The sequence below is a fragment of the Marmota flaviventris genome, chromosome 11 (genome assembly GCF_047511675.1).
Source record: "Marmota flaviventris isolate mMarFla1 chromosome 11, mMarFla1.hap1, whole genome shotgun sequence".
Lineage (NCBI taxonomy): Eukaryota > Metazoa > Chordata > Mammalia > Rodentia > Sciuridae > Marmota > Marmota flaviventris.
Window position 1 is genome coordinate 71,925,242 of NC_092508.1, and position 26,758 is coordinate 71,951,999.

The window sequence follows — 26,758 nt, forward strand, 5'->3', positions numbered from 1 at the left end:
TCCCACTCATGCCTTAGGAGTCCCCTACACAGAAATCCCAACAACTTTCTCAGTCACAGAGGAGGAAGTCATACCATGGTGTCTTGGCCAGTCACAACACCAGCACCATGATCTGCTAGGGTTTCAATGACTTGACAGGAAGGTGTGGATGAGGGGCAGGGATGGCAGGCTTAATCTGAAATGTGAAGTCAGCTCAGGAAGTTCAATGGCAGATATTCACATCAGGAGTTGATTTTTGTTTTCCTTTTCACACACAAAACAGAAATGACAGAACAGGTGGTCTGCACACGCAAATGTACACCCAAAAGAGACTTCTTTCATCAGTCACGGCTATCCTAACTAGATACCACAGTAGATTCTCTACCTTCTCACACACACCCAGTGCCACGCCCTGCTCTGCCCAAATCAGTGGCAAGAGCCTCTTCTACCACACAACTGGGGCCTGGCCAGAAAGGACAAGGGTGGACTTCATGCCAGGATGCCTACAACAGCACCTCTTGCTGGCCCAGCGTGCCCATGCCATTTCCTCCTCCACCCATTCCAAACTTCCTGATTCCAGCTTCTGCCAACACCCCCCTTTCAGCTCATTTTGAGCTCTCTTTTCATCACCACTCCACTCCACTCTCCTACCACATCCTACTTCCTGCCAAACATCACAGAAACACAAAACACACATGCAAGTTGAAACACAGAAGAGCTGTCCCCTTCAAACAATGAGGCTGAGGAGAGGATCTGGTATTTCAAAGTGAAAACATGGATGCATTTTCTTTCTTAAGTTTTCTTTGAGCATTACTGCATAAACTTGTGTCCACTCTCGGGGCAAAATTAGCTTCTGTAAATAGGACAAGAATCTTAACCTCTTGTTTCTGCAGGAAAATGATGTAAAATCCAAACACCCAAATTAAAGTCTATAGAGTTGTGAGATGCAAACTCCTCAGAAAAGTACACAGAGGTAAATCTTGAATTGACTTAAAAAATAAAGAATTATTAATGAATGTACAGCATGCTACAAGCTCACAGTGCCTGTTATGCTTATTTTGGGATTTAGACAAAGAAACCAAACCTCCCCACCCCACCCCCAAGATAAAATGTCTTCATGAAAAGGTTTCAATCAATTTGGATTTTTATTTTTTATTTATTTTTTTTGTCCCTACATCCACATCGCCTAAAGAAAACTTTCAGAGATTAAAAAAATATATACAGGCTTTTGAAAGTTACCAAATTCCCTTAAGAAAGCTATGATAAGCTTTGCATGAGTTTCAGCTTTTCAGCTAAAGCCTGGTGCTGAATATTCTAAAATGGTAAAGTATTAACAAGACATCTTGCTGTCTACTAGCTGACTTTTCATGTTCCCCAAACTCAGAGGAAACAAGACCCAACCCTTAATGCATGTACAATCACTCAACTATTGTCACCCTGCATATATAATTCCAAGAATTTACACCAGCCAAGTAGATCTCTATAAACTGCCCAAGGAAAACATCCTCCCAAATACATTCAGTTCAGGGCAGTGTTCCAGCAGGGGTACTCCAGGTTCCCTCAGACACAGAGAGCCATTCCAGACAGTCTTAAGGGAGGAGGGAGAAGTCACTGAAAACATGTCCTTACCATTCTCACTTGGCTCTGTGGGCTTGGACACTTCTCGGAACGGGATTATAACTGTATCTCCAGGCACCCTGGGGCTTTCCACATACTTGGGCTTCCTGACGGGACCTGCAGTGGGAAAGATCTAAGTGTGGCAAACAAAGCTTCAGAACATACAGCGTGTGTCCTTACCAAGACCCAAATATGCTAAGGGAAGAGCCGGCCTCCTCCCTTCCCATGAACACACACACAGTTCAGAGCAGATGCGTGATCATCCAGTCTGGGCTGCTGAACAGGGTAAGCTCAGCTTGGAGACTGTAAACTCTGGCAAAAACGAAACCTGGTCCCCCCACTCTGAAGTCTCTACAGCTGTCTTCACTGTGTGTCAAGGAGGTGATTTTGACATGTCCAAACCTGGATAGCCTGTGGTGAAGGTTTTATGGATTTCTTATATACATACATACATACATATATATATATAAAATATATATAAATGTGTGTGTATGTGTGTATGTATGTATATATGTATATGAACACACACACACACACATATCATTTTCCTCTAACTGGGATGAAGATGATTTCATTGCTTGGTATCTCCAAAGTTGGAAGGCAAAGACTACAAACAGCCAGCTGTAATATCAACAGGCTCTGTGCAGCCGTTGCATGAAGGCATCTTATCAGGCTGGTGACGTACAGTGACTGTGAGGGGCCCACAAGATGAGACTTTCTGGCGGCTGAAAGAGCTACCTCTGAATGGCCAGACAGTCAGACTAGCTACAGCTCTGGACACAAGAGAAACTGAGGGTCTCATCTCCCCATGGCCCCACCTTATCAGCAGAAGATCTGGAATTCTTAATAAGACCAGAAGGAGCCCTCAACTCATTGCTGCTGGAAAGGGACAAGGATGAAGACCTTTACGAAACAGTTCGGCACAGAAGGTTACACAAAGTCACCACACAGCCAGCAATTCCACTCCTGTGTGAATATATGTTCACACCTGTACACATACATTCATAGTGGCATTATTTGAAATAGCCAGAGGCCCACTGACTGATGAAACAGGATGTGTATAGCCACACACTGGAATACTGTTGGGAAATAAAAGGAATGAAGCACCCATTCATGCTGTGACATGAAACCTAAAAATTATGCTAAATGAAAGAAGCCAGGCACCAAAGACCACCTAGTATGTGATTCTGCTCATGTGTGATGTCGGGAAGAGGCAAACCTATAGAAATGAAAGGTTTGAGTGTTCGCCTGAGGTTGATTGAGGATACGCTGGCTCCTGGGGGGATGACGAAGGGAATTCTTTTGGGAATAATACAATGTTCTAAAATTAAATTGTGGCAATCATTTATATAACTTTGTGAACATGATAAAAACTGCACTGAATACTTTTAAGTGGATGAATTATATGTGAATTACAGGTATATGAGTCATACCTAATTAAAATAGCTTAAAAAGCCAAAAGAATTCCCAGATTCTATCTGCTTCTTCCAAATACGATATTCCTTTCTGATCCAGAAACACCCACTTGACTCTGTGACTGCCTTATAATTTTAACAAGGCCACAGTGATAGAAACATTTTGCATCACTAAGAGGAGGGGGTGATGGAAAGAGGTCCAGGGAGGGGTCTGTGGCTCTGCCCTCTGTGCAGCCCTGAGCTACTATGTGGACATCCCAGGATTCTTCTCCATCCTCACACAGTGAAGGGGTGACATGGGCAGACTCTGAGCATCCTTCTATCTCAAACACCAGGTACATCTGTGAGCTTCTGTTGAAATTATAGTTTATGGTGAGAGATGCTGCCATCTAAAGGTTTATTGCAAAAGCATATATACTACTCGAAAAATAATCCAATTCCCAGCCAGTGATAATGTAGCCTATTTAAAGATGCAGCACATTATCAAAGAGGTTGCTTCACAAATAAGGATGCTATTTCTAACTTCAGAAACCATGATTTTTAAATGACTAATGTAGTATTAATCAAGAATCTGTCTTCATAATTTATTTAACCCCATCAGAGAGGGAATTTCTTTTAAGGTTAATGGTTACAGAGGGTAGGGGAAAATACGTTCTAAGTGGGGAATGGAAACTCTGCCTCAGTATCCAGATGTTATCTAAAACACGCATATATCCACATATAAATATGCATGGGGGAATTTGCTATGGAATTTTCTATGGAAGAGACAGACCCAGGAAAAGGCCTGAGCAGGACAGAAAAACAGAACCAGTAAATATACAAAGGAGTACCACGTGCAACTTTGGTTCGTACTATGCACACCTTTGTTTCCTTTCTTCTTCCATTTAAAGGAGGTAGAGGAGGTAAAGTCCTTTATGGTCTGAAGACCACAACCAGTGGTCATACTTACTGCTCTAGAGATACAGGTAGAGCTCACCTGCACTCTTCAGGATGGAGACAACAGCAAATCCAAAGAGATCTGCTTCCAGGCTTTAATCTATCACCCAATGCATCCTTCAAAAATACTTATAGTAAATACTTTTTACTTTTGAGGGTCTCTTATAGTAAATACTTTTGGGGGTACTAGGTAAAGGAGCACTTTATCACTGAGCTACACCCCCAGCTTTATTTTTTATTTTGAGATAGGATCACTAAGTTGCTAAGACTGGCCTTACACATGCTATCCTCTTGCCTCAGCCTCCCTGTCACTGGGATTTCAAATGTGTGCCACCACATCTGGCTAGTAAGTACTTTCTTAAAAATATAGGCTATTTTATATGAAAATACAAAATGGTTATTATGAATAGCTGGAACACGGAACCCAGAGCCTTCAGAAAGCATCCATGCCTTTCCATCTAATCGTCTGTGATGGTTCTACTCAGAGGCAAGCACTAAGAAAGGATCCACATCAAGGAGTCAGGACTTTGAGAGCAGTGATTCTGGACTTGGACAGACCGAGGTTCAAATACTGTTCCATCCCCTTCTCAGCATCCCCTTATTCAGGCCTTAGTATGTTGCAGAGTTAAAGACAAGAATGTGAGCCTCCCACAAAAAGGGGAAAATTCATGAGGTCATAGACCAGGCCAATCTGGTTTCCATGCATATTAAATAATAAATAACACCAGACAGCAAAGGAGAGCCAGAGTAGACCAAAGTAAATAAAATATGCATTCACTGGTCACACAAGGCCCAGCACTTAAATGCATTTTTCCATTCATTCCTAGTAACTTTGGGAGAAGAGCATAATTTCCCCCATTTTTAGGTCAGGAAATTGAGGTTTGAACAAGTTCAACAATTTGCTCAAGGCCCACATATAGCAAAGCAGGAAGGAATTCAAATTCTGGTCTGTGCAGTTTTGAAGTCCACTCAATAAACCCCAACTCAGCACTTAAAACACTACGAAATCTAGATTAAACATACAATTCCAGAAAAACCCAGAGCCCTGGAACCTTCCACCACCCAGTCATCCAAAGATCCCGGCTGTTTAGGCAAGCAAATCTTTTCTCCATCCTACTTGTCTCCAATCTCCCCCTAACATTTACTAGGAGTTGAAATATTATGAAGTGAATATAAACAACTCTTCTCCAACTTGAACCTTTTATTTAAATTGCTTTTCACCAAGAGCTGAACCTAAAATGCTATAAAACAAGATAAATTTATAGCCATAGAGGTTTTATTCTCCCCTCTCCCCTACTGCTCATTAGAGAATCTGTGCGTACTTTGCATGAAACAGAGCAGATGAACGCTAGTTTGCCTCTCTGCTCCCTCCTGAACCACCACTGAAGCTGCAATAAAGGGATTTAAGAGAGACTGGTGGAAAAAGAAGATGGCCACAGGCAAGAAACAGACCTCTGAAAGTGGGAAGCAGATTGTCAAGGAGTAGGGGACTGAGCAAAGCACAAAAGCTGCGTGCTGGGGAAGCAGTGTTGGGGGCTGGCTCAGGCCTGGGGCCCTATGAAGGCCTACAGGCTAGGCCAATGTATTAAAGGAAAAGTCAGACCCCCCCAGTCTCTTCCCAAGACAAGAGCATTTGTGCTGTCATCCCAGAGGCTGAGTTTATTCTTCGGAAAGGCTGAATTTTAAGACCCTGAAGACTCAAGAACTAAACTGGAAAAGTAGGATTAACAAAAACTCTGTGCACAGGCTGGTGGGCCCACCCAAGATGCTTGCATCCCCCTGCTGCCCACACAGCTGTAGGAACAGACAGTCGAGTTTATACAACAAGGTTGGAAGAGACTGGAGGATTCCCCTCTGGGGAAATACAGCAAGAGAACAGATCTGTCAATGATCACATGGACCCCCACCCCAAAAAAAGAAAAAGAAATGGCAGACCCCTGACAGCCGAGCTATAGCATGGTCTATCTCCTACACACACACCCCACTCAATCAGCTTTTTAGCACACTATACTTACAGACAAATGTGGAGCCAAGGATCTCCAGATAGGCCCTAACTGGGAAAGACAGCATGACAGTAACGGAAAGAGATTCAAAAAGGGACTCTGAAGAGTCAGAAAAAAAAAAAGAAGAAACATTTCTCAGAAAGAAAAGTGGTGCTGTATCTGCTACACAAGGGTATACTGTGACGAGGGACATGCAGAGTCCAGGATGTGGCCAGCAGAGCAGGCTGCAGCTGCAGAGTGAGTACACCGGAGGCCACAGCAGTTAGGACCCAATGCCATCAACCAGGTGCTGATCTGACACTTAAATGGCCATCCACCAAACCACAGTGATACTGATTCTTGTACCACCCATACAAAAAAAAAAAATCCCCCTAAATGAAGCAGCTACACTGCTAATCAACAGAGACCCAAACTGAAAAGCCCTTCTCCTCTAAACTCCCTTACTCAAGGAAAAGTACTAACACCCTTCCACACACAGCTTTTTGTTTATTAACAAACAAAAAACCAAAATTCATCCCTTAGCATAAGCTACTTTAAAGTAAAATAATTTCCCCTATTTACATAAACCAAGAGTTATGAGATTAAATTTTCCGAATTAGGGTGAAGCCAGAATTAGACAGGCAGTCAGCATAGATAGGTAAATAGAGTCAGGTTGATAAAGGAGGCCAATTTGAGTGAATCAGAGAAGTTGGAGATTGTCCTCTGAAGGATTGAAATGTTAATTCCTTCAGAGCTCTTCCTCCACCCTTATCAAGAACCTGCCCCTGCTCCAGGCCTGTTGCCATAGGTTGTTAATTAATGTGTCCTGGGCTGCTCCATCCTGCCCTTCCCCCTTCAGCCCACCTGATTCCCACCTTCTGGCCATCCCACCAAGCATTCCTGGGCCTAATCACAGACACAGGAAGGAGAAAGATAAGAGGAAGAGGGCAGGAGAACAAAGGAAGCCTGGGGCATATAAAAAGGGCAGAACACCTTGCTTCTTGGAATACCAGGATACCATCTATGACACCCTTCTCCCTCCGGGGAGAAGTCTGTGTTACCCCTTTTAAAATAAACCCTGCTTTATATGCTTGCCTCGACATGCTTCTCTAATGTTCAAACTTCCACATGTGAGGAAGCAGGACTCCTCACTGATAACCACCAGTATCAAGGGCTGGGGGTGTAGCTCAGTGGTAGAGTACCTGATGAGCATACATGAGGCCCTGGGTTCCATCCCCAGCAGAAAGAGAAAAGATTATATATGCACAAACAAAAAACAAACTTAAGAAGGGGTTAGGTGGGCGCTGGGGATCTAGTTTAGTGGTACAGCACCTTGACTGGCATGTGAAAGGCCCCCCGGGGTTAATCTCTAGCACTGCAAGCAAACAACCACCAAAAACAAAACAGAAAAAGGAAACCCCACTTGTTTTCCATACTAAACTGAACAGAATACTGTAGAATCACTGCCCAGAAAGCATATATTCTTGCTACTCCCTAGGTTTTAAGATAAGAACAAGACAAGACTTCCAGGTATGAGGGTGAGCAGATGTGTTTCCCTTGCTGATGCCTCACCTCCCAGTACTCCTGGGCAGCTGACCCTCAAGGGCATTGCGTCAAGCAGCTTTCCCAGCTGTCCTGTGCACAGGCCTCCTGGGAGCCTTACTACACTGCAGATTCCCCCGTATGAAGTAGGGCCAGGACCATACTCTAGTAGAAAGAATGGCCTCTAAGGAAGACCACACTAACCACCCTCCTGGCAGGTCAGAGGGGTCTGGTGGCCATGGCCAGAGCCTTGCCCAGATGATGAGGCTATATAAATAAGGGTTGTTCTTAATTATAAATTAAAACCACTTCATGTTACCCCAGATCCCTCTCTTCATCTCAATTCCTGAGTCCCCACGACCAATTCTACACTATGTGATACAGGGGAAGGGGGCTCTCAAAATTCAAAGGAACAAAAAAAAAAAAAAAGAAAGAAATGTTTAACAGCCATAAACCTATAAACCTGCAGGTACCAAGAGGCCGTTTGCAAAGGAACAGCTGCTGTCACTCCTTCAATCACAAAAAAGGGCCAGGTGTCCATTTGGAAGGAAGGGGCCAGAATCTGCCCTTAATCATTGTTCTGCAACCTTGAAGGCTGAGCACTCTCCATTCAGCATTCTGTCTTTACTTAAATCTCCAAATACACTTTCCCCAGCGGCCAGTTTTCTTACCGTTTTTGACATTTTAATCACACAGCTATTCTACTGCTTAGAAACTGCCATATAAGGAATATTTTTTAAAAGGGGGATAGTAAGGAAAAACCAAACTGGGCTTTATCTCCAGGCAATGAGTGAGAGAAGGGCAGGGGTTACTTTTCATTTCTGAGTGTTTCAGTTAAAAATAATTATACATATACATGCAATATTTGGGATACAGAATACCTCAGGCTACTTACAGCATTTAAAGTAGATCTTACATTTTTCACTCCATCTAGAAACTATGAAAAGTGATGCTTTAGGTTATTAATCATTTTAGGGATATTTTAGTATGTTGAACTTTCACAGTAAAGGTTCCTGTCAATTTTTTTCTGGTCTAGGTTTTCATTTCACATTGAAAAATGTTGAGAAGATGAAGAAAAGGAAAGGAGTAAGGATTTTGGGGAGAGGGAAATCTTTACCTCTAAAGCAAATGTCATTTAATAGCCAATTCCAAATGCTAAACTGTGATAACTAGCAGATCAGAGACTTGGATTTTTAAAAAATTTATCTTATTTTTAATTCAGTGCTGGGGATCAAACCAGGGCTTCATGCATGCTTGACAAAGGCTCTACCACTGAGCTACATCCCCAGCCTTTTTTATTTTGAGACAGGGTCTGGTTTTCCAGTTGGCCTCAAATTTGCAATCCTCCTGTCTCTGCCTCCTGAGTAACTGGGATTGTGGACATATGCCACCATTCTGGGTTGAGTCTTAGATTTTTAGAGCAAGATATCCAGACAGAGCTTCTAAAGTCTGACTCCTCTCCCTACTACAACCCAAAAGAGAATGTGTGTTAGGAAGACATATAATTTTGGACTGATTCAGGGAAGACCTGGCTTAATTAAGGCTTCAGGCCTGGAGAACTGGTGGACTGCCCACAGATGCAAACTGTTAGGGGTGACAGCCTCTTAGGAGGAATCATTCTGAGAGAAGGAGGGGCCATGACAAGGAATCAACCCAGTTGGAAAGCCTTGGCCAGAGAAGAGGGCAATTTCAGGCACAGCACAGTATCTATTACTTGGATTTCTCCTATAAGAAGCAGGGGCTGTAAATAAAAACCAAAAATGCTGCTTAAGATGGCTCTCTCTACTTCAGGGAGGGACAAAGGCAGCATTAGTCCTCTGTCCCAAAACACCTAGGGTACTGGGTGCTGACACAGGGCATCGGGAGAGAAGTGTGCTGGCTGCCCCAGCAGATGTACCACCTTAGGACATCCAGAAATTTCCAGAAGCACTCTCACAAGGGCCTGGGGTTGTGCAAGGAGGGAAGGGCAACCAGTCAGTACACAGTGGTAACTACTGTGACCTCACCCACACCCAAAGACAGGGGAGACCTGGGGAAACTAAAACCAAAATTCTAGGGACAAAAAACAGAAGGGAAAGAAAAACCACAGGTGCTCATGGTGAATGAAATACAAAAGTTACCTGACACCACTCCACAAGCCTTTTACTTATTTCAAATGCTTTATTTTGAGAAGTCCACTGGGGAGGGTGAACAGCCTTTGATCATTCACACAGTGCGCAAGGCCCCGGTGAGGATGCAACATGCATTGTCATTATTGCGCTTCAGCCCAGCGGGAAACAGTGCATCCAGGGGTGCCACGCTTCCCTCAACAAGGCACTGCCACATAGATGTGGACAAAGATTTTCAAGTCTTTCTGTAGTCGACATATTTATGGTATTATGAGTACAATACTAACGAGTCATTTTTCCATTTTCTTTCAATGCAGTTTTATGTCATGCTGTTCCTATACAGTACCTAAATTGGTTGATTATCCATTAAAACAAGGAAATGCATTAATTCACTTATTTACTTCACAGATCTCTCCATCACATGCCAGTAAGACCCAAAGACATGGCCCAGTTCTCCGGAAGAATTCAATGAATAAGGAAAAAAATTTTAATACAAGTGAAGTTTATCTCAAAACAACTCCTTATAACCAGTGTGATATAAATTTATGTCGGTAGCTTTAATATACTGCCTAAAGGTGGTTAGCTGTCTTAATCTGGAATACTGATTCCAGGAGTTGTTAACTTGCTTTTGATCAAAAGGAGATATTGATCAGATGGTGCTGCAAGCCGGGTGTGGTGGTGCTGGCCTGTAATTTCAGCAACTCAAGAGCCAATGTAGAAAAATCACATGTTCAAATTTAGCCTCCATAACATAGTGACCCTATATCAAAATATGAAATAAAACAGAGTGGGCCCAGGTGTGGTGACACATGCCTGTAATCCCAGCGGCTCGGGAGGCGGAGGCAGGAGGATCCGGAGTTCAAAACTACCCTCGGCAAAAGTGAGGCGCTAAGCAACTCAGTGAGACCCTGTCTCTAAATAAAATACAAAATAGGACTGGAGATGTGGCTCAGTGGTCAAGTGACCCTGAGTCCAATCCCCACTACCCCGCCCCCCTCAAAAAAAAGACTGGGGATATAGTTCAGTGGTAGAGCACCCATAAGTTCAATCCTCAGCACCAAAGACAGAGGAAAAAAAGAGAGAAAGAGAAAGAGAGATTGCTATAAGCCAGCCAGTCAGTTGTCCTTGCCACCAACTAAAAGCAGTTACATTAATTAGCATATTTTAGGTCAGAAATGGGCTTTTAAATTAAATTACTAATTTTGTTAGTTAACATTATGGTTGCTGAAAATTTGTCTTCAGTGGTGAAATTAATGGTATCTGTGATTGGTAAAGGAATTGGCTAGAAATGTCACAAACATGCTATGACTTTTGTATTAATCAGTTTAAAAATCTGGCAGACCCTCAGGAATATAGAGCTATAAGTAGGAATAGTGCCTGCGCCTTGATAAGCAAACTGGCAGGGCCAATCTCTGATTCCTGGGAATACTTAGGTCCCTGATGAAAAATGGCAGGATAACCAGAATATTCTGCCTGCCTCAGGCAGAATCTGAGGATGTCACTCTAAGATTCTGGTCCCCTCAATACTGAATCAAAAATCTCAGTACTGCTGGGAAGGGATTCTGCAAATGGAATTAAGACTTGAGGTTACTGATTAGCTGCCCTTAAAATAAAATTATCCTGAATTATCAGGGGGTGTCCAATGTAATTTATGAACCCTTAAAAGCAGAAGTCAGGCAAAGGAGAGAGAAGGTAGAAGGGGGAGGGAAGAGAGATTCAAATGGCAAGGATTCTGCACCCTTCTGGACTGGACACCCTGCTGGCTTTGAAGCTGAAGGAAAAAAAGCCACAAACTAAGGAATGCAGACAGTCTCTAAAAACTGAGACTGATCCCCAGCCAATGGCCAATAAGGAGAAAGTGACCTTAATTCTACAGTACCATGGACCTCAATTCTGCCCACTTGACTGATTTGGAAGTGTCCCTTCCACTGAACCTTAAAGGAATGCAACCTGGCTTCCATCTTGACTTTGGCCTTGTGAAACTCGGAACAAAGAGCTAGCTGTACCACATCACGCCTGAACTTGTAGAGAATTTTGAGATAATAAATTTGTTTTAAACTGATACATTTGTAGCAGTTTCTTAGGGCAGCAATAGAACACTAACACACTGCAAGACTGTCCTAGGTACTACAGGTAAACACTGGATGCAAGGTGCTTTCAGAGCACTCATCCCTGAAAAGGATAGAGCTGGGACTTCACCAGGCACATGGAGCAGGTTGTGTGGCCGCAGGGTGGCAGTCTGATAAAGCTCCATATGGGCGAACTCAGGCTAAGCATTTTTCTCATTCATACCTGGTAGTGAGTCAATAAGGAGGAAGCCTCTGGCCCTTACCTCCTGTAACTTTTGGTAGTAATTATAGTTTGCCATAAAGAATATAATACCTGAAACTGGTTACATTAGGTTTGTAAAAATCATACATTGAGCATCTCTAATCCAAAAATGCAAAATTAAAACTATTCCAAAATCTGGATTTTTGCAGCCCAGAAATGATGTCATAAGCAAATTCTATACCTGATCTTATGTAATCAGTCAATCAAAATGCAAGTGCAAGCTGGACACGGTGGTGCCCACCTGTAACCCCAGCAATTTGGGAGGCTGAGGCAAGAGGATCTTGAGGTCAAAGCCAGCCTCAGCAAAAGCAAGGCAGCAAGCAACTCAGTGAGACCCCGTCTCTAAATAAAATACAAAATAGGGCTGAAGATTGGCTCAGTGGTTGAGTGTCCCCAAGTTCAATCCCTGTACAAAAAAAAAAAAAAAAAAAGCAAGTACACTAAAAATATCGTGCACAATTATCTTCAGGTTCTGTGTATATGGCTGTGTATATGGTATATGAAACAAATTTTTTGTGTTTAGCCTACTTTATTTAGATATCCCAAAGATATCTCATCATGAATATGCAAATATTACAAGCTCCAAAATCTGAAATATTTCTGGTCCCAAGCATTTCAGATTATTTCAATCTCTTTTTAACCAGTTACCCAAAAAATGGACAACCCACAAACCTTGATTTTGAGATGTTTCTGGAACAAAGATCAGAAACCTTCTTGGAATGGTGATTTCAGGGTTTCTTACTAGGGAAACCACCCATAAGGGGTAGGGCTCCTCTGTTATTCACACAAGTAGGAAATGAGCTGTATACCACATGAAGTAACTGATTCCAAAGAGAGGGATGAGGATCCTTAAGAACTTTCTTTGCCTGAGGGTTCAGACTGGTCATGCTCCACATGTGGCCCTTGGACCAGTGGCTACAGCATCACCTGGAACATGTCAGACATGCACATTCTTGGCCCCACCCCAGAACACAGATGATTCTGATGTCTATTCAAGTTTGAAAATCAAAGATTTAGCCTGACTGGGAGCTATTTAGGACCTTGCCCACACCCTGAGGAAGCCTGTGATAAAGTAAAGTACCGAGACAAGATGGAAACAGCTGCCCATGGCCCAATGCTAAGAAACTGGGCAGAGCAGCAGCAGCAAGAGAGGAAGCAGCAGCCCTGAGCAGCACTGGAGGATGCAGCAGAGGCAGCACCATTAGGAGAGAATTCTGGGAGGTGGGAAGCAGCATCTTACTCTTCCCTTTCCTACACAGGGAGTGTGACCTGAGGAAGAGAACCTTGCTCCCTTTAGGGCTTCTTTATAGCCCTTAGCACAGTTCTATGTACTCAGGGCACAAATATGTATTTCAATAAGAAAATGTTTCTTTCTACTTTTATATATATTATACTTATTTGCTATAAACTAATCACTTCCAAAAAATTTTAATTTGCATATATTTTCTCAAATATTCATTTAGTATAGTGGCTATTATGGAAATCTGTTCTAATCTAATGCAGTCTTCCAATTCAGGCAGGAGATCTGGGAATAGAAGAAGAGGCAAGAGAGAAAGATGTGTTCCAGTCCATCCAACAATTCCCAGGAAGGTCCTCCATGTCAAGAGGGCAAGAGCAGAGCAATCCCGAGTCCCTCATCAGCTCATTTTTATGCAGGTGTGCTCCCCACTCCTCCACCACTGTGGCCAGGTCAAGACTAGTCCGTCCTCCCTGGACAAATTTATGACTGCATACACATACACTCCAGCCCCCACCCTATATAGGAAGCCTCATGACCTACATCACAAAGAAAAATGGACATCAAAAGGAAGTACCTGAAACTTTCTTCAGTCCCATCCTCAGTCTCACGTGTACCAGTATTCATCTGGTCACATCCATCTAAACCTAATCTTCTACCTGTGCTCAGGGTGCCAAGACCAAAGGCAGGAACAGGCAAGAGAGATGCAGAATCCAACTGCTTCTATAGATAAATATCTGAGAATTGCTGCTCTGGATAGGATTTATGGGTTAATCAGATTAGGTCAAAAGATTAGCCATGGATATTAGTTACAACCTACCTAGGTTGCACTGAGACCATTAACGGGGCCCAGCTTGGACAATGGGCTACCAGTGCACATGCAAGCAGGAAGTGAGCTCCATACTGCATGAAGTAACTAAATCCAAAAAGAATCCTGCCTCTTTGATTAGCTAAAAAATTTTTCCATGTTTTTTTATGGTTAAAATATAAACAAAACATAATAAAATGGCTGGTGAAGATGAAGAGCAACTGGAATGCTCATATTGCTTTGTAGGAATACAAAATGGTACAACCGCTTTGAAAAATAGTTGGCATTTTCATATAAAGTTAGACACTGCATCGTGCTGTTAATTCCATTCCTAGGTACTGACCCAAGAGAAATGAAAACTTAAGCTTAAAAAAAAAAAAACTTGAATATACATATTTATAGCAACTTTATTCAGTAATCCCAAACTGGAAACTACCCAAATGTCTTTCAACTGGTGAATGAATAAGTTATGGGGTGGATACTAATGACACCTAGTTGTAGTAAGGCCTTAAGTGTCAAGTCCAAGGCAAATATCTCTGACCCCTTGAAAAGCCAGCCCCAGCATCAATCATCTCTTCACAGTTTGATAAAAGCTTTAATTATCTTTCTGAAGGTGTACGCAGTCTTGATTAACTTTCAATTACTATTTTACAACTCTATAAACCACAGAAAATTCACCAATGCAAATTAATTTTGTCTGTCAGAGAACATGAATCTCTACAATACGAAATTCTCAGGTAAGCCGTTCTTAGCATCTTATGGGTTTCCTCATTGATTAATGAATTGTGTTTTTGCCTTTTGAAAATTATACACCAGTACTCCATTGCCTTAGACGTTTTCTGGTACAGCCAATGAAAGGTAAGTGAGTGCTGGGATTTTAGGAAGACTGTTTAAAGAAAGCTGACCCAGCTGGAAGAAGTCCCATTTTGCTCTTTTTTTCACTCCTTTTGGCAGGGAATGGGACATGCAGCCATGTCTTCTACCAATGTGAGCTTGTGTTAAAAAAAAAAAAAAAAAAACAACCTGGCGGACTGATGGAATGGGTCTCAAACATACGTCCATGACCTCATCTCGGAAACATGCAGCTACTTGATTTGGAAAGACAGTCTGTAGCTGTGATGAAATTAAAAACCTTGAGATGAGGGGACCATCCTAGATTGTGCAGGTAGGCCCCAAAGGCCATCGCACATATCTTTATTAGACAAAGGAGAGAAATCAGACCATTGCACAGAAAAAAGGTGACAATGTGAAGATAAAGTAGAGAATGGAGTGATACTGCAACCAATCCGGAGGCAAGGAAAAGATTCTACCCAAAGCCTCAAATGACAGGGAACCTGCTGACACTTGATTTTGGCTTCTGGTCTCCAGAACTGGGGGAGAACAGAGTTCTACTGTTTTAAGCCACCAAAGCTGTGATAACTTGCCACAGCAGCCCCAAGAAACAAACATGGATGATGAGCTCCAAGATGTGGGCTTGGGTCCCTGACAACTTGAAGTGACCAAGGCTATCTCCCCTTACCTCCAGACTGCTGACCAGAGGGAGCAATAAATGTTCATCTTGTCTAAACTACTATGTAGTTGGCTGTTCTTTACTTGCAGCCAAACTTAATCGTAACACTGTAACATGAATTACTAGCACTAACCTTACCTTGCCTGAGTTCATCTGTCTTACTAGTCATCCTAAAACCCAAGCTAGGTTCATAACAGGAGCTAAAATAAAGTAATCCCAAAGTATTGACACAACTGTGCTATATTTAGGAATAACATTTCATCTCCAGTAGAATCAGAGAGTATATTTAGTAGAGAAATTTTAACTTTTTAAAAATGTGGCATATTGGAATAGCTGACAGTAGCCTCTGGTCCCAATTTTAAGAATGTAATTTTTAGCTTTAAATGAAATTTATGTTAAATGACTTTAAATAAATTTATAAATACAGAATTGTAAATTGAACTTAAAGCCATGTGGAACAAAATGTTTTAAAATTTAACTCTAATATGCTGAAAAGTAATTTGAAACTCATTATCATATGTACACAGAATGTCTGTCTCAGACATCAAAAGGCTCATGCTAAAATGGTCTCTCCCCAGGGTAAAGTCAATCTCTTCCCTTCAAAGTGTTCAATGGAAGGAGCTCAAGATTATATCATCTAAAAAAAAAGATAGAAGTAAAGACAGATGATGAAAAAAGAAAACACATTCCCTTAGCTCCAAGTCCACCACTAGTCCTGACCAATCCTGCAGCTCCTAACCAGGTCCAAGGTCAGCCAGCATGTAGTTCTGGTTCAACTGATTCTGGAACCTTCTATATACTACTGTAGTCCTTTTGCCTCCACAGTGTGTATACTGCCAGCGTCTAGGCACTTACCATCATCCTCCAGTAGACTCATTCCTAGGTATCCCCAGCACCGGCACCGAGACAGGACCCTGGCCTAAGACACCATCTCTGAAGTCAAGATTTTATTGTACTTGTATGGTCAGAGGTACATTGGGCCACCCATGAATAGCCCCTAGCAATCCCCAGGAGTCTCACAACAGGCCATAGAGAGAGAAAGCAAGGGCAGAGTGTAGGCTGGGCTTGTGAGCTCAGGATGCATGTCCCTCTCTGACCTTGCTGTGATGAGCTTGCACTTGAAAGCACGTGCTTTCCATTATCTGAAATACCTCTTGCAAACATTAAGAGCAGCAGCAAAGTGATACTTGGAAGCTTAGCCATTATCTCTTTAGAGTCTGAACGGGACACACTGCACTCACAGATGGCATAGGTAACCCATGATATCACTGAGAGGAGCCAGACAAAGTGCCAGGGCCACAGCCCACCTCCTTATAACATACCTACCATTCTCCCCTGCAGAGACCCATGCCCTGTGACTTCTCCACAGTGTTGTTTGACTTCCTGCCACTGTTCTGGGTACAGGACACAGCAGAGGGAAGGATCTTCACATTAAACATGCCAGACTGTTTTACTGGTCAAACCAACTACAATTTTATCTTACCTCACTCTAAGAGCTGATTGCGATTACATTGAGAATTCCTAATTGCACACTGACTTGGGCTGTTTTTTACTTTTTTTCCTTTTTAGACCAACTGTAGCTGATCTGGCTTAGCACATGCCAACAGTCAACCACAGCCATATTAAATCATCCCACCAACGCCCCCATCTCTGCTGGTGCTGAAGATGCCCCCAGTGGACATCAGCATTCTAGGACATAGACAGCCACTCATCCCAGCCCTCCCCATGCTCCCATACTTCATGGCACCTTGGCACACACCTGGCTCCTTTCCACATGGACTTAAGTATCTTAGGCATGAGAGTGAAAACAGTCAGGGACAAAGAAAAATGAGCTATTAAAATAACTCCCCAATCTACTTAATCTACCAAAGAAGAATAGCTCCCTAAACTCAGAGTTTCAACCTGTTCTGCTTATATACCTCAATTATAAAATAATTTGAATAATCTGAGAAAAATAGCTTATCCACAGATATGTATTAGCAGTTAACAAGCTGTGCTTGCCTAATCTGCACAAGACTCTGGGTTCCATCCCCAACACTTGTGCCCCCCAAAAGATATTCCCCCCGACTAAAAAGAAACAAAAATGTTTTATTTTGAAGTGCTTATTTTTTGTGTAAACATGTCATGTTTAAGAAAGTCAGAGGTGCAGCCTTTCTTTTAAGACTTTGAAATATTTTTCTTTTACAAAGTACTTTGGTTACCAGAATGTTAACAGGTCAGGCCAAGTTGCTCCTAAAATGCAATGTTTGCTCGTTCGCCACAAGGTGGCGCTGCTTCGATGCTAATTTCAGGCAAAATCCAGAAGCACGAGCTCGTTCTTCACCATCAAGGTAACAATGTTTGCATTCCTTAGCAACATGAGTTCAGAAATGCTTTCTCTTTGAGGTTTTAGGTAACACACATATGGCTAACAATCTGTCCTGAGGAATGAAACCTCAGAGGCAGCAACTTCCTGCCCCCATTTTAAGCCTGACAATAGAACAGACTGAATACTCAACCCCTGAAAAAGCTGACCTCAGCCACACTTAAAAGTCAACAAGGCACCAAAGTGGGGCACAAAGGCCCTAGTCCTGAGTATCGAAGTGCAAGCCTGAAAGTTCATCAGTGCTTCAATATAGACCAATATAAAAATGGGAAACAGACAAATCTCAGGTGCAGGAAAAAAAATCCCAATTTATATAGATATTCCACTCTTGAGGACATAGAGCACAACTCCCCAACCCCATGTGTCTGTGCATAGTGACTTCCTTCCGGAGAGTATAATACTCTCCTTAGTAGATGGAGAGAGGGAGGGAAGGAAAAAAAAAAAAAAGTTAACTACCATGGAGAAACCTGGCCACCATTACGGTGGCCAGGGGATCAAGGTTAACCCCAACAGTGGCAAGTCCCATTGCTAGTACATACCGTTAGCATGTTGTAATGAGAGGGGCACTTCACCTCTATGTCCCTAACTCCAGCCTAACCATTCCAATAGAGGGTTATCCTATAAAATAGCAGACCAGTATCCCTCAAAGCTGTCAAGGTCATCGAAATGAGGAAAGTTTGAGAAATTGTCACAGCCAAGATGAGTTTACAGAGACAATTAAATGTAACATGGTGGTATAGATGGGATCCTGAACCTAAAGAAGACATTAGGTAAAAACTAAAGAAAAATGAACGAAGCATAGATTTTAGTAGCCACTGACATTGGTTCATTAGTTGAGTCAAATGTGTATCATACAAATGTTCTATATTAATACCAAGGGAAACTGAGCATGGAATATAAGAACTCTGTACCATTCTTTATGACTTCTCTATAAATGTAAAACTACTTGAAAATAAAAACCTAATTAAACTCAAAGTTCACCCAAGACTTAAATGGTAACTAAGAGGTGCCTTCATATACAGAAGAATCCCTTCACCTTCCATACTGAGGTATTTAGCTCCTTGATAGTCACCCTACAAGAGGCAGGTGAAGCAGAAAAGCACTGTTCCACTGAAGGTCACCTGAAGGACCGTGCAAAGCTTGATGGCTTCTGTATCATCCATCATTGTTCTGGGTGGAGATAACTCAGGCTTTGGAATAAGAGCAATTCAAATCCCAACCAGACATTTACTAGCTGTGTAACTTCTAGGAAAGTTATCTAATCTCCTAGGCTCTCTGTCAACTGCAGAGGGGTTGATACCTAAACCGTGGGATTAAAAATATTTATAATGTGTCTAGAACATGGTAACTATTGAATAAATGCTAAGTTTCTATTCCTCTAAGGCAAAGGTTGTTTTGGTAAACTATGACCGCTGTGTGTTTTTATAAATAAAACATACTGGAACACAGCCATGGTATTCATTTACGTATTGTCTATGGCTGCTCTGTGCCACAATGACAGAGTTAAATAGTCACAACAGAGACCACAGGGCCCTAAAAACCTAACATATTTAGTTATCTGGCCCTTGACAGAGAAAGTGTGCTCTGATCAAAGGTCATTACCATTTTTCCAAAAGCTAACAGGCACTTTTCATTCCTTATTGTACTTGACCTTCACAGCATCAGCCTCAGAGTCTATTGAAATGCCTCCTCTTCAAGCCAGGCCAGCCTTCAGAGCTGGGGCTGTGTACTACCAACCCTTTGGTGCTCTTCATAATCAATGCTTGGAACACCCAGAGCTTCATACATGGGAGGTCAAAGTGGTCCCCACGATGGTTAATCACACCAGTCCCTATACTTGCGGTACAACAGAAAGAACATCAGTTGGAATCTTGGGACTAACTGGGGTTGATATTCTTACCTTTCAGAACCTTAAGAGTTCTTACCAAAAAACACAGGAATACTGCCTACCTTAAAAATGCCATAAGAATTAAATTGGGAGTGAGGGAATATAAAGCCATGAGGCACAATTTTTTTTTTCTGAGTCTGGCTTCACCCAGAAAACCAAGCTGGAACCCTCAGCAACCTTCCCAGCTGGCATGCAAAGGATGAGCTCAGGCTCTGCCAAGGTGCAGATCTCCTGAGCTCTGGGCTGTTGGGCAGAGTTGGCAGCAGTGCCCCCAGTCGACAGTTCATCTGTCCCAATTGCAACACAAATATTTCCTGTAAAAAATTATATTAAAAAGTCTCTGCCCTGATCCATTCTGCCTTTTTGTCCTTCTCTAATGATGTACAAATACATCATCACAACCTATAGTTTCCTTTTCCTAAAGCATTGATGAAGTTTACTAAAACTCTGACTCCCCACCTCACTCACTGTCCTCTGCCACTGCAGGCAGGTAAGCCACCGTACTTCATTTGAATCATTCCAAGAGTCCCAGCCAGTCTCCTCAACTCCATGATGGCCAGTAGGAAATAGCAGATGTCTTTAAACCCAGACCTACTTCATGCCTCTGCTTCAAAACAGCCAAAGGACATCACTGCCAAATGCATAAATAAAACCCTTCCTGGCTCCAAATGCATTTCCATCTTCACCACTAATGCTCCCAACCCCACGAGACCCCGTGATGGCCAGCCATCCCGGCCCACTAACTCACATTTCCTCGTGCCCAGCAAGGCTGTTCTTTCCCTACAGGAAAGCCTCTTACCTAACTGGACCCCGGAAGCTCCTGTTTGCTAGGGGGTACTATGTTAAGAACCATCCCTGGCATCACACACATGGGAACCTTCCCAGCCTCCACCAGGAGATTCTCACTCCATTCTTCTGGAGGTCATGACACTTCCTAGACACTTCAGTGTCTTCACCTTCATCATGTTTCTCACTAAACTGGGAGGTTTACAGAGCTTAGGGTCAAGTATTTATTTACCTTTTTATTCACCTCATCTCTGGCGCAGAACCCAATATGGCTGATGCTCAGTAAACCCACATAAAACAAATGTTTATGGAACCTCATGACATCACTGAGCGAAAGAAAGACTTGAGTAACGCAGAGTGCCTCTGAGGCCGTTTGGAAAAATAAACATCACCACCCCTCAAAAAAACCACCTCCACCTCCAGTGTCCTCTCAGGATGAAAGGGATCTTGGGACAGCCTCCAGCCAACTTGGCTGCCAAGAAGTCTGGGGAGCTAGGGAGAGAGATCTCTTCAGAGCATAAAAAAGACACAGACACTAAGACTTAATCTCCCACAGAAAAGAAGAAACAGGGAAGTCAATCTCAAAAACAACCAAAGGGTGTTGACATGCAAGTAAAGATGGTGATTTTTTTTGAGAGATCTTCTGTATATTTCTTTCTTATTTCAGGGAAAACATGAGAGTCTCAACGGGTCTTTATTTCCTCCCCCTTGTATCACAGGGAAATCTGCAGGCAACAGATCCATACATCAAGGGGACTCACAGATTTCAGGCTACAGGTAAAGATTTTTTTTTTGTTCCTTCTTCAAAAGGACCTGTTACTTTTCAATTGCTCAGCAAGACATCACAAACTAAAAGAAAGCATACAGAAAAAACTAAAATCTAGTAAATATGAAGTTCTCAGAAACTATTTAATGAACACTTTCCTTGATGGAGCCTGCCCGTATCATTTCTCCCTGGCTGAGAACCTTATGGGGCTCAGGTGGCCATCATGAGGTGTCTTTTTACAGCCAGGACAAGTCTGCCTCAAGACAATTCTGGGTGGTTGTCCTACCCCAAACCCCCAAATCTTTGGTATGAGCTAGTTTTCTCATGAACTTCTTCTTACATGGCTCCCAAACTTGGCTACTTGTGTTCTCAGTGTTGATCTTTACCACTTTGAATTAAAAGTATAATAGGAACAAGAATAAATAAGTGTAAGGCTGGGAAAAACACACATTATAGGAGATGAAGATCAATAGAGCATCTGGCGAGACTCTTCCTACAGAAGCTGTGGATGGGTCAGCTCATCCACAAAGCTATGCCCAGAATTTACAAACCCAAAGCCAAATATCAACAATTTGCTTTGCAGAGTTTCATCAACATTTACAAACCCAAATATAAATATTAGCAATTAAGATGTTTAAAGTGCCTAATTTAAACAGTGGTGCTTTCTCTACTCTCCATTCAGGTCATAGAAATAGACTAAAATCAGAAGAGGACAATACATGAGGCCAACAAAGGGCAGAAGGGGCAATTTATCAGGAGTTAGACACAGTTTGGTGTGACATGGGGGCACTAGCAGTGTTTCTCCAGCATATCCTAGGAGCCAGGCACTTTACAAACAGTCCCTGTAATCCTCTCAAAGACATAATTCTCACTTCCAGGTGGAGACAGCAAAGATCAGAACAGTTAATTTAGTAACTTCCAAAGACAGAGCTACCAAGACAGGAACTTGGGATTTGAATTCAGGCCTGTCTTTCTGAACACTACATAGTCCAGGTAGAATTTTCCATTAAAACACTAAGAGAAGGTGGGGGGGGGGGCACACTGTAGTTCAAGTTCACTTAATACTGATAAGGTCTGCTTAAATTTCACAGCCACCTTTAATAATAAGTCACTTATTCTGAGAATTTCTTGCATGCATACATTCAAATGTTAATGTATACATGAGAGCATATATATTCATTCAAATCTCACACACACATCTGGCTCTAATAAAAACTGTAACTGAAAAAAAATGTTGTAAATTGTAGTAAAATGTTTCCAATAAAGAAAATCCCTATTGAATTTTTCCTATAGAGCTTGGGGTGCACAATAGTTTTCTGATTGACACAAGAGAAGATTCCTAGCATACAATATATTTTCTTGCAACTATCAAAAATCCTCAGTATCCCAGTGCTATATCCAGAGTTCCTATGAAACATTAAACTGTCCAAGACAGATACGTTCATAGTGCTTACTGCCTTCTCAAACACCTCCTTCCATCATCGTGGTGAGGTTGTGACTGGGCACAGCGACCTCTCCTGCAGCCCACTATACCTTCTCTATAGAAGAAGGAAAAGTGGCCGCCAGCTGTGGCAATCTCATCTGCTAGTCCCATGCCAGTCTCACCCACACAGGCCCCTCACATGACAGGATTTTGGCATACAGGTACATACTTCTGATACTGTGTAGCCTTATGTACAAGCCACCTACCTCATCCAGTGCTCATTCAAGTAAAATAGAATCTGTTTCAATGGCAGAAAAATACCAGCTGCTCCATCCAGAGACAGTGTTGTCTGTGCATGGCTTTTATGACTGACGTAAGGGATATTCAAGGGCTTTCTGACACAAAGGCTTTGGTCTACAGTCTGGGCTTTATTGATGACCTGCATAAGGAATATCTCTGTCTCTGCTCTCAATGCACAGCTCTGACCACCACAGAACTGCTCAACTTCTACTGGAGTTTTGTTCTTATGGCTTGGTGAGCGAACCCGGACCACTATGGAGCACCTATTCTCCATCAGCTTCAAGAGTCACAGTCTCTCATTTTGATAGAAAGCACACAAGAGCTGCACAAATCACCAAGGTTGGGTGCCACCAGGCATCCTACCCTTTTGCTTTACCTACATTTCTCTTTTCTGCCAAGAACCACTGCTTCCTGGGACCTTTCCACTCACATCTCCAGTTCCGAGAGGTGGCTTCCTCCGCAGGCGATTATACATACATAACATTTTAATCGCTTCAAGCCAATCATGTGCAACCAAGAGAAGATGAATAGCCGAGAAGTTGGTGGCAGAGTTAGAGGTGGAACGGGCTGCACTATGCTGCTTCCATATCCTATTCACAGGGAACAAAGCCTTGCAGGAGGGCGGAGCTGCACATCATGACGACACATGCTTGCCAGAAAACACAGATCTGAGGGTGGAATCCCACTGGAGGATAAAGGGTTGAGGAGACCAATACTAGAGGAATCCATCAAGTCAGATGAAGGACGCTGAAGATGGGCTCCAAGGCAGATGGTTACAAGGAAACTGCCCGACATGCTACAGTCTCCATCTCATTTAAGTCTTTGCTTGCCCTATGTTGTAGTCAGTCCAGGATGCTAGAGCAAAAATACCACACAACAGGTGGCTTACATAATTCATTTCTCACAGTTCGAAGGCTGAGAAGTCAAGTTCAAGGCCCTGGCCCATCCAGTGTCTGGAGATAGGCTTATGAAGAAGATACATTGGGAAGATCCTAAGGCGGAACCAGCTCTAGTCTCTTTCTCTACATATAAAATGGCAGTAATCCTATTATGAGGTCTCTGTCCTCATAAACTCACCTAAATCTAATTACCTCCTAGAAGAAGCCACACCTCCTAAGATTTCAACACAGAAATTTTGGGGTAACAAACATGTCAAGTACATAACTCCCCCCTTAGAAGCACCATACCCCTCTCCCAGATAAGGAAGTATAATCTGTGCCAGTCCACCAAGCTGGGAGGTACATACAATTCCAGCCTGCCCAAGATGGGCAGAGAGACAGACTGCATCTGTCAGGACCTTCTCTCTCAGGGAAAACCAGGGTCTCCAAGATTCCTGGTTTATGGTGGAGAATTAATTCTCTCAGGCTCTTCAAAAGTGGGAACTCAAGACCTGGGACCACCAACTAGGACTTTGCTGGTGGAGGCAGGGGTGAGAAAAATCACCTTTCCTGGGAAGGGTATGTCCTAAATTATGTATCACAGAATCCTTGTTCAGAGAAAGTGTGCCCCGAGTGGCCCTGCTTGCCACTCTAGATAAGCCTCTTACCCAGGTGAGGCGTCCTGGTTTCCACACTCAAGGCCCGAATCAGGAAGACTCTGGTAAGGTGCTCTACTTCTTACCAGTCTCCTTCTAGAAGTCCCCTTTCTACAGCTTTGCACATTCTTGTCCCTCTGCCTGGAACACAGCCAGCTCTTCCTATTGAGTCTCTCATACACAAAACAAAGAGTTTCACAACGAATTTGGGGATCCGAGCTACAACATCACTCTTTTTCTTTCTGCCTGTTTCTACGTTAATCTGATGTTCATTAATGTTGGATACAAGGTATAATGGCCTCCATGGGATTCTGTGCCTTCTGTGTTTCTCTGCGAATCAGAAATGATCAAAAAGAGGTTCCCACCATGACCCTGCCCCCACCTATTTTTCTCTGAGAGAAAACATGCATTTCTGAGCATGGCCCTGGGTTTGTTCCAGCTGCCATCTGACACCACCACAGGGTGCAGCTGACACTGCTGTAAAGTCTGACTGGATAAAACCTCCAGTCATCATTAACTGCAGGCGGCAGAAAACAGGCAGCAAAACCGAGAAAAGCCCAAGAAAACGAGTGTGGCAGGGGCAGAGGAGAGCAAGGATGAGAAGCTGCCAACAAACTCAGTTTAAGACACACTTAGCCTTGCTCACTGCCTGATGACAGCAAAGCTCTGAGAGGGAAGCTGGACCTTAATTATAAAGTGCCTGACTCTCCAGGTATGGAGAAAGGTGTGTTCCTAGGCACCATTAAATCTAAATTGCTTACGTATCCATGAGTGTTTTCAACTGATCACATGGAGCTGACGAGTACAGAATACATGCTAACAGTCATGTGTCTATGCCCCATCACCAGGATAAAGGAAGTGGTGGGATCCTGAAGGAATGACCAGAGCCTATTTTCAGGGTTCTAGACAAGACTCAAAGACAAGACTGCACATGGAATGTCAAGGCAAAGAAAGGCAATACAGGGCTGTGCAGAGGGAAGAGAAAAACACGGTGCTACAGGTGTTGCAACAAGAGGAGGTCATTCCTCACACAGGGCAAAGGAGAGATGGAAAGATGGATGAAACAAGGTGGAAGCCACACCCTGGGTCAGCTCTGAGCAGAAAATTCTGACCCAGGGCATAAGGAAGAGAATGAATAAGGTGGAAGTGTAGCAACAAGGCTGGTTTAGGGCTCAGCAATGATGTCAATCAAAGATTGTGCAATGAAACAGAAGAGTCTTTTCAATAAATGGTTCTGGTATAACTGGTATCCACCTGAAAAATAATAAAACGTAAGAGCTAAAACTACAGAACTCTAAGGAGGAAAACATGGGCATTTACTTTTGTGACACTGGATGAGGCAATAGTCTTAGACATGAGGTCATAAGGACACAAGCAAAATAATACAAAATTGAACTATATAACAAGGAAAGACTTTGGTACTTGAAACAATACTATCAAGAAAGTAGAAAAAGAATCCACAGAATGAAAGAAAATATTTGCAAATCATGTATTTGATTAGGAAGTTGTATTCAGAATATAAAAAATCCTTACAATTAAATAAAACTGCACCAGGATGGCTATAGTAAAAAGGCATATGTGGCTGGGGGAAATGTAAAATGTTGCAGTTATTTTAGAAAATGACTTGGCAACACCTTAAGAGGTAAAACACTAAACACAGAACTACCATATGATCCATTGCTTCCACTATGAGGTATGTACCCAAGAACAAATGGAAACATGTACATATAAAAATACATATTCAAACGTTCATAGTAACATTATTTGTAACAGCCAAAAATAATCTGATTGTCCATCATCTGAAGAAGGGATAAACAAAATATTTCAAATACGTACAATAAAATACTATCTGGTAGTAAAACAGAATGAAGTACTAATTCATACTACAACATGGATGAACCTAGAAAACATGCTCTGTAAAAGAAGCTACTCACAAAAGAACACACAGAATGTTTCTACTTACAGGAAATGCCCAGGATAGGCAAATCTGTAGAGACAGAAAGTAGCAGCTTAGGACTTAGGGGTAGGGAAATGAAGGGTAGTGAGGAATGTGGAAATTACTTCTAATGAGTATAGGGTTGAGGTTTTTTTGGTTTTTTTTTTTGGGGGGGGGGGATTTGTTAAAATTAGACTATGGCAATGATTGCAGACCCCTATAAAAATGCTAAAAATCACTGAACTATAAACTTTAAATAGATGAGTTATGAGGAATATAAATCATATTTCAATAA

At 42.4% G+C, this 26,758-nt stretch overlaps 1 protein-coding gene across 11 annotated transcripts in view; it reads right to left on the reverse strand.

The window, feature by feature from the left end:
• Tanc1 (tetratricopeptide repeat, ankyrin repeat and coiled-coil containing 1) overlaps nt 1-26,758 on the reverse strand; it is a 225,795-nt gene that overhangs the window by 85,195 nt on the left and 113,842 nt on the right. For 8 of the 11 annotated variants that reach the window (XM_071619157.1, XM_071619156.1, XM_071619153.1 and 5 more), the window contains exon 5: nt 1,609-1,713. The exons of the other annotated variants lie outside the window; for them this stretch is intronic. In XM_071619157.1, coding sequence (XP_071475258.1) covers nt 1,609-1,713 — 105 coding nt within the window. The remainder of the gene's footprint in view (nt 1-1,608; nt 1,714-26,758) is intronic. 11 annotated transcript variants of the gene reach the window in all.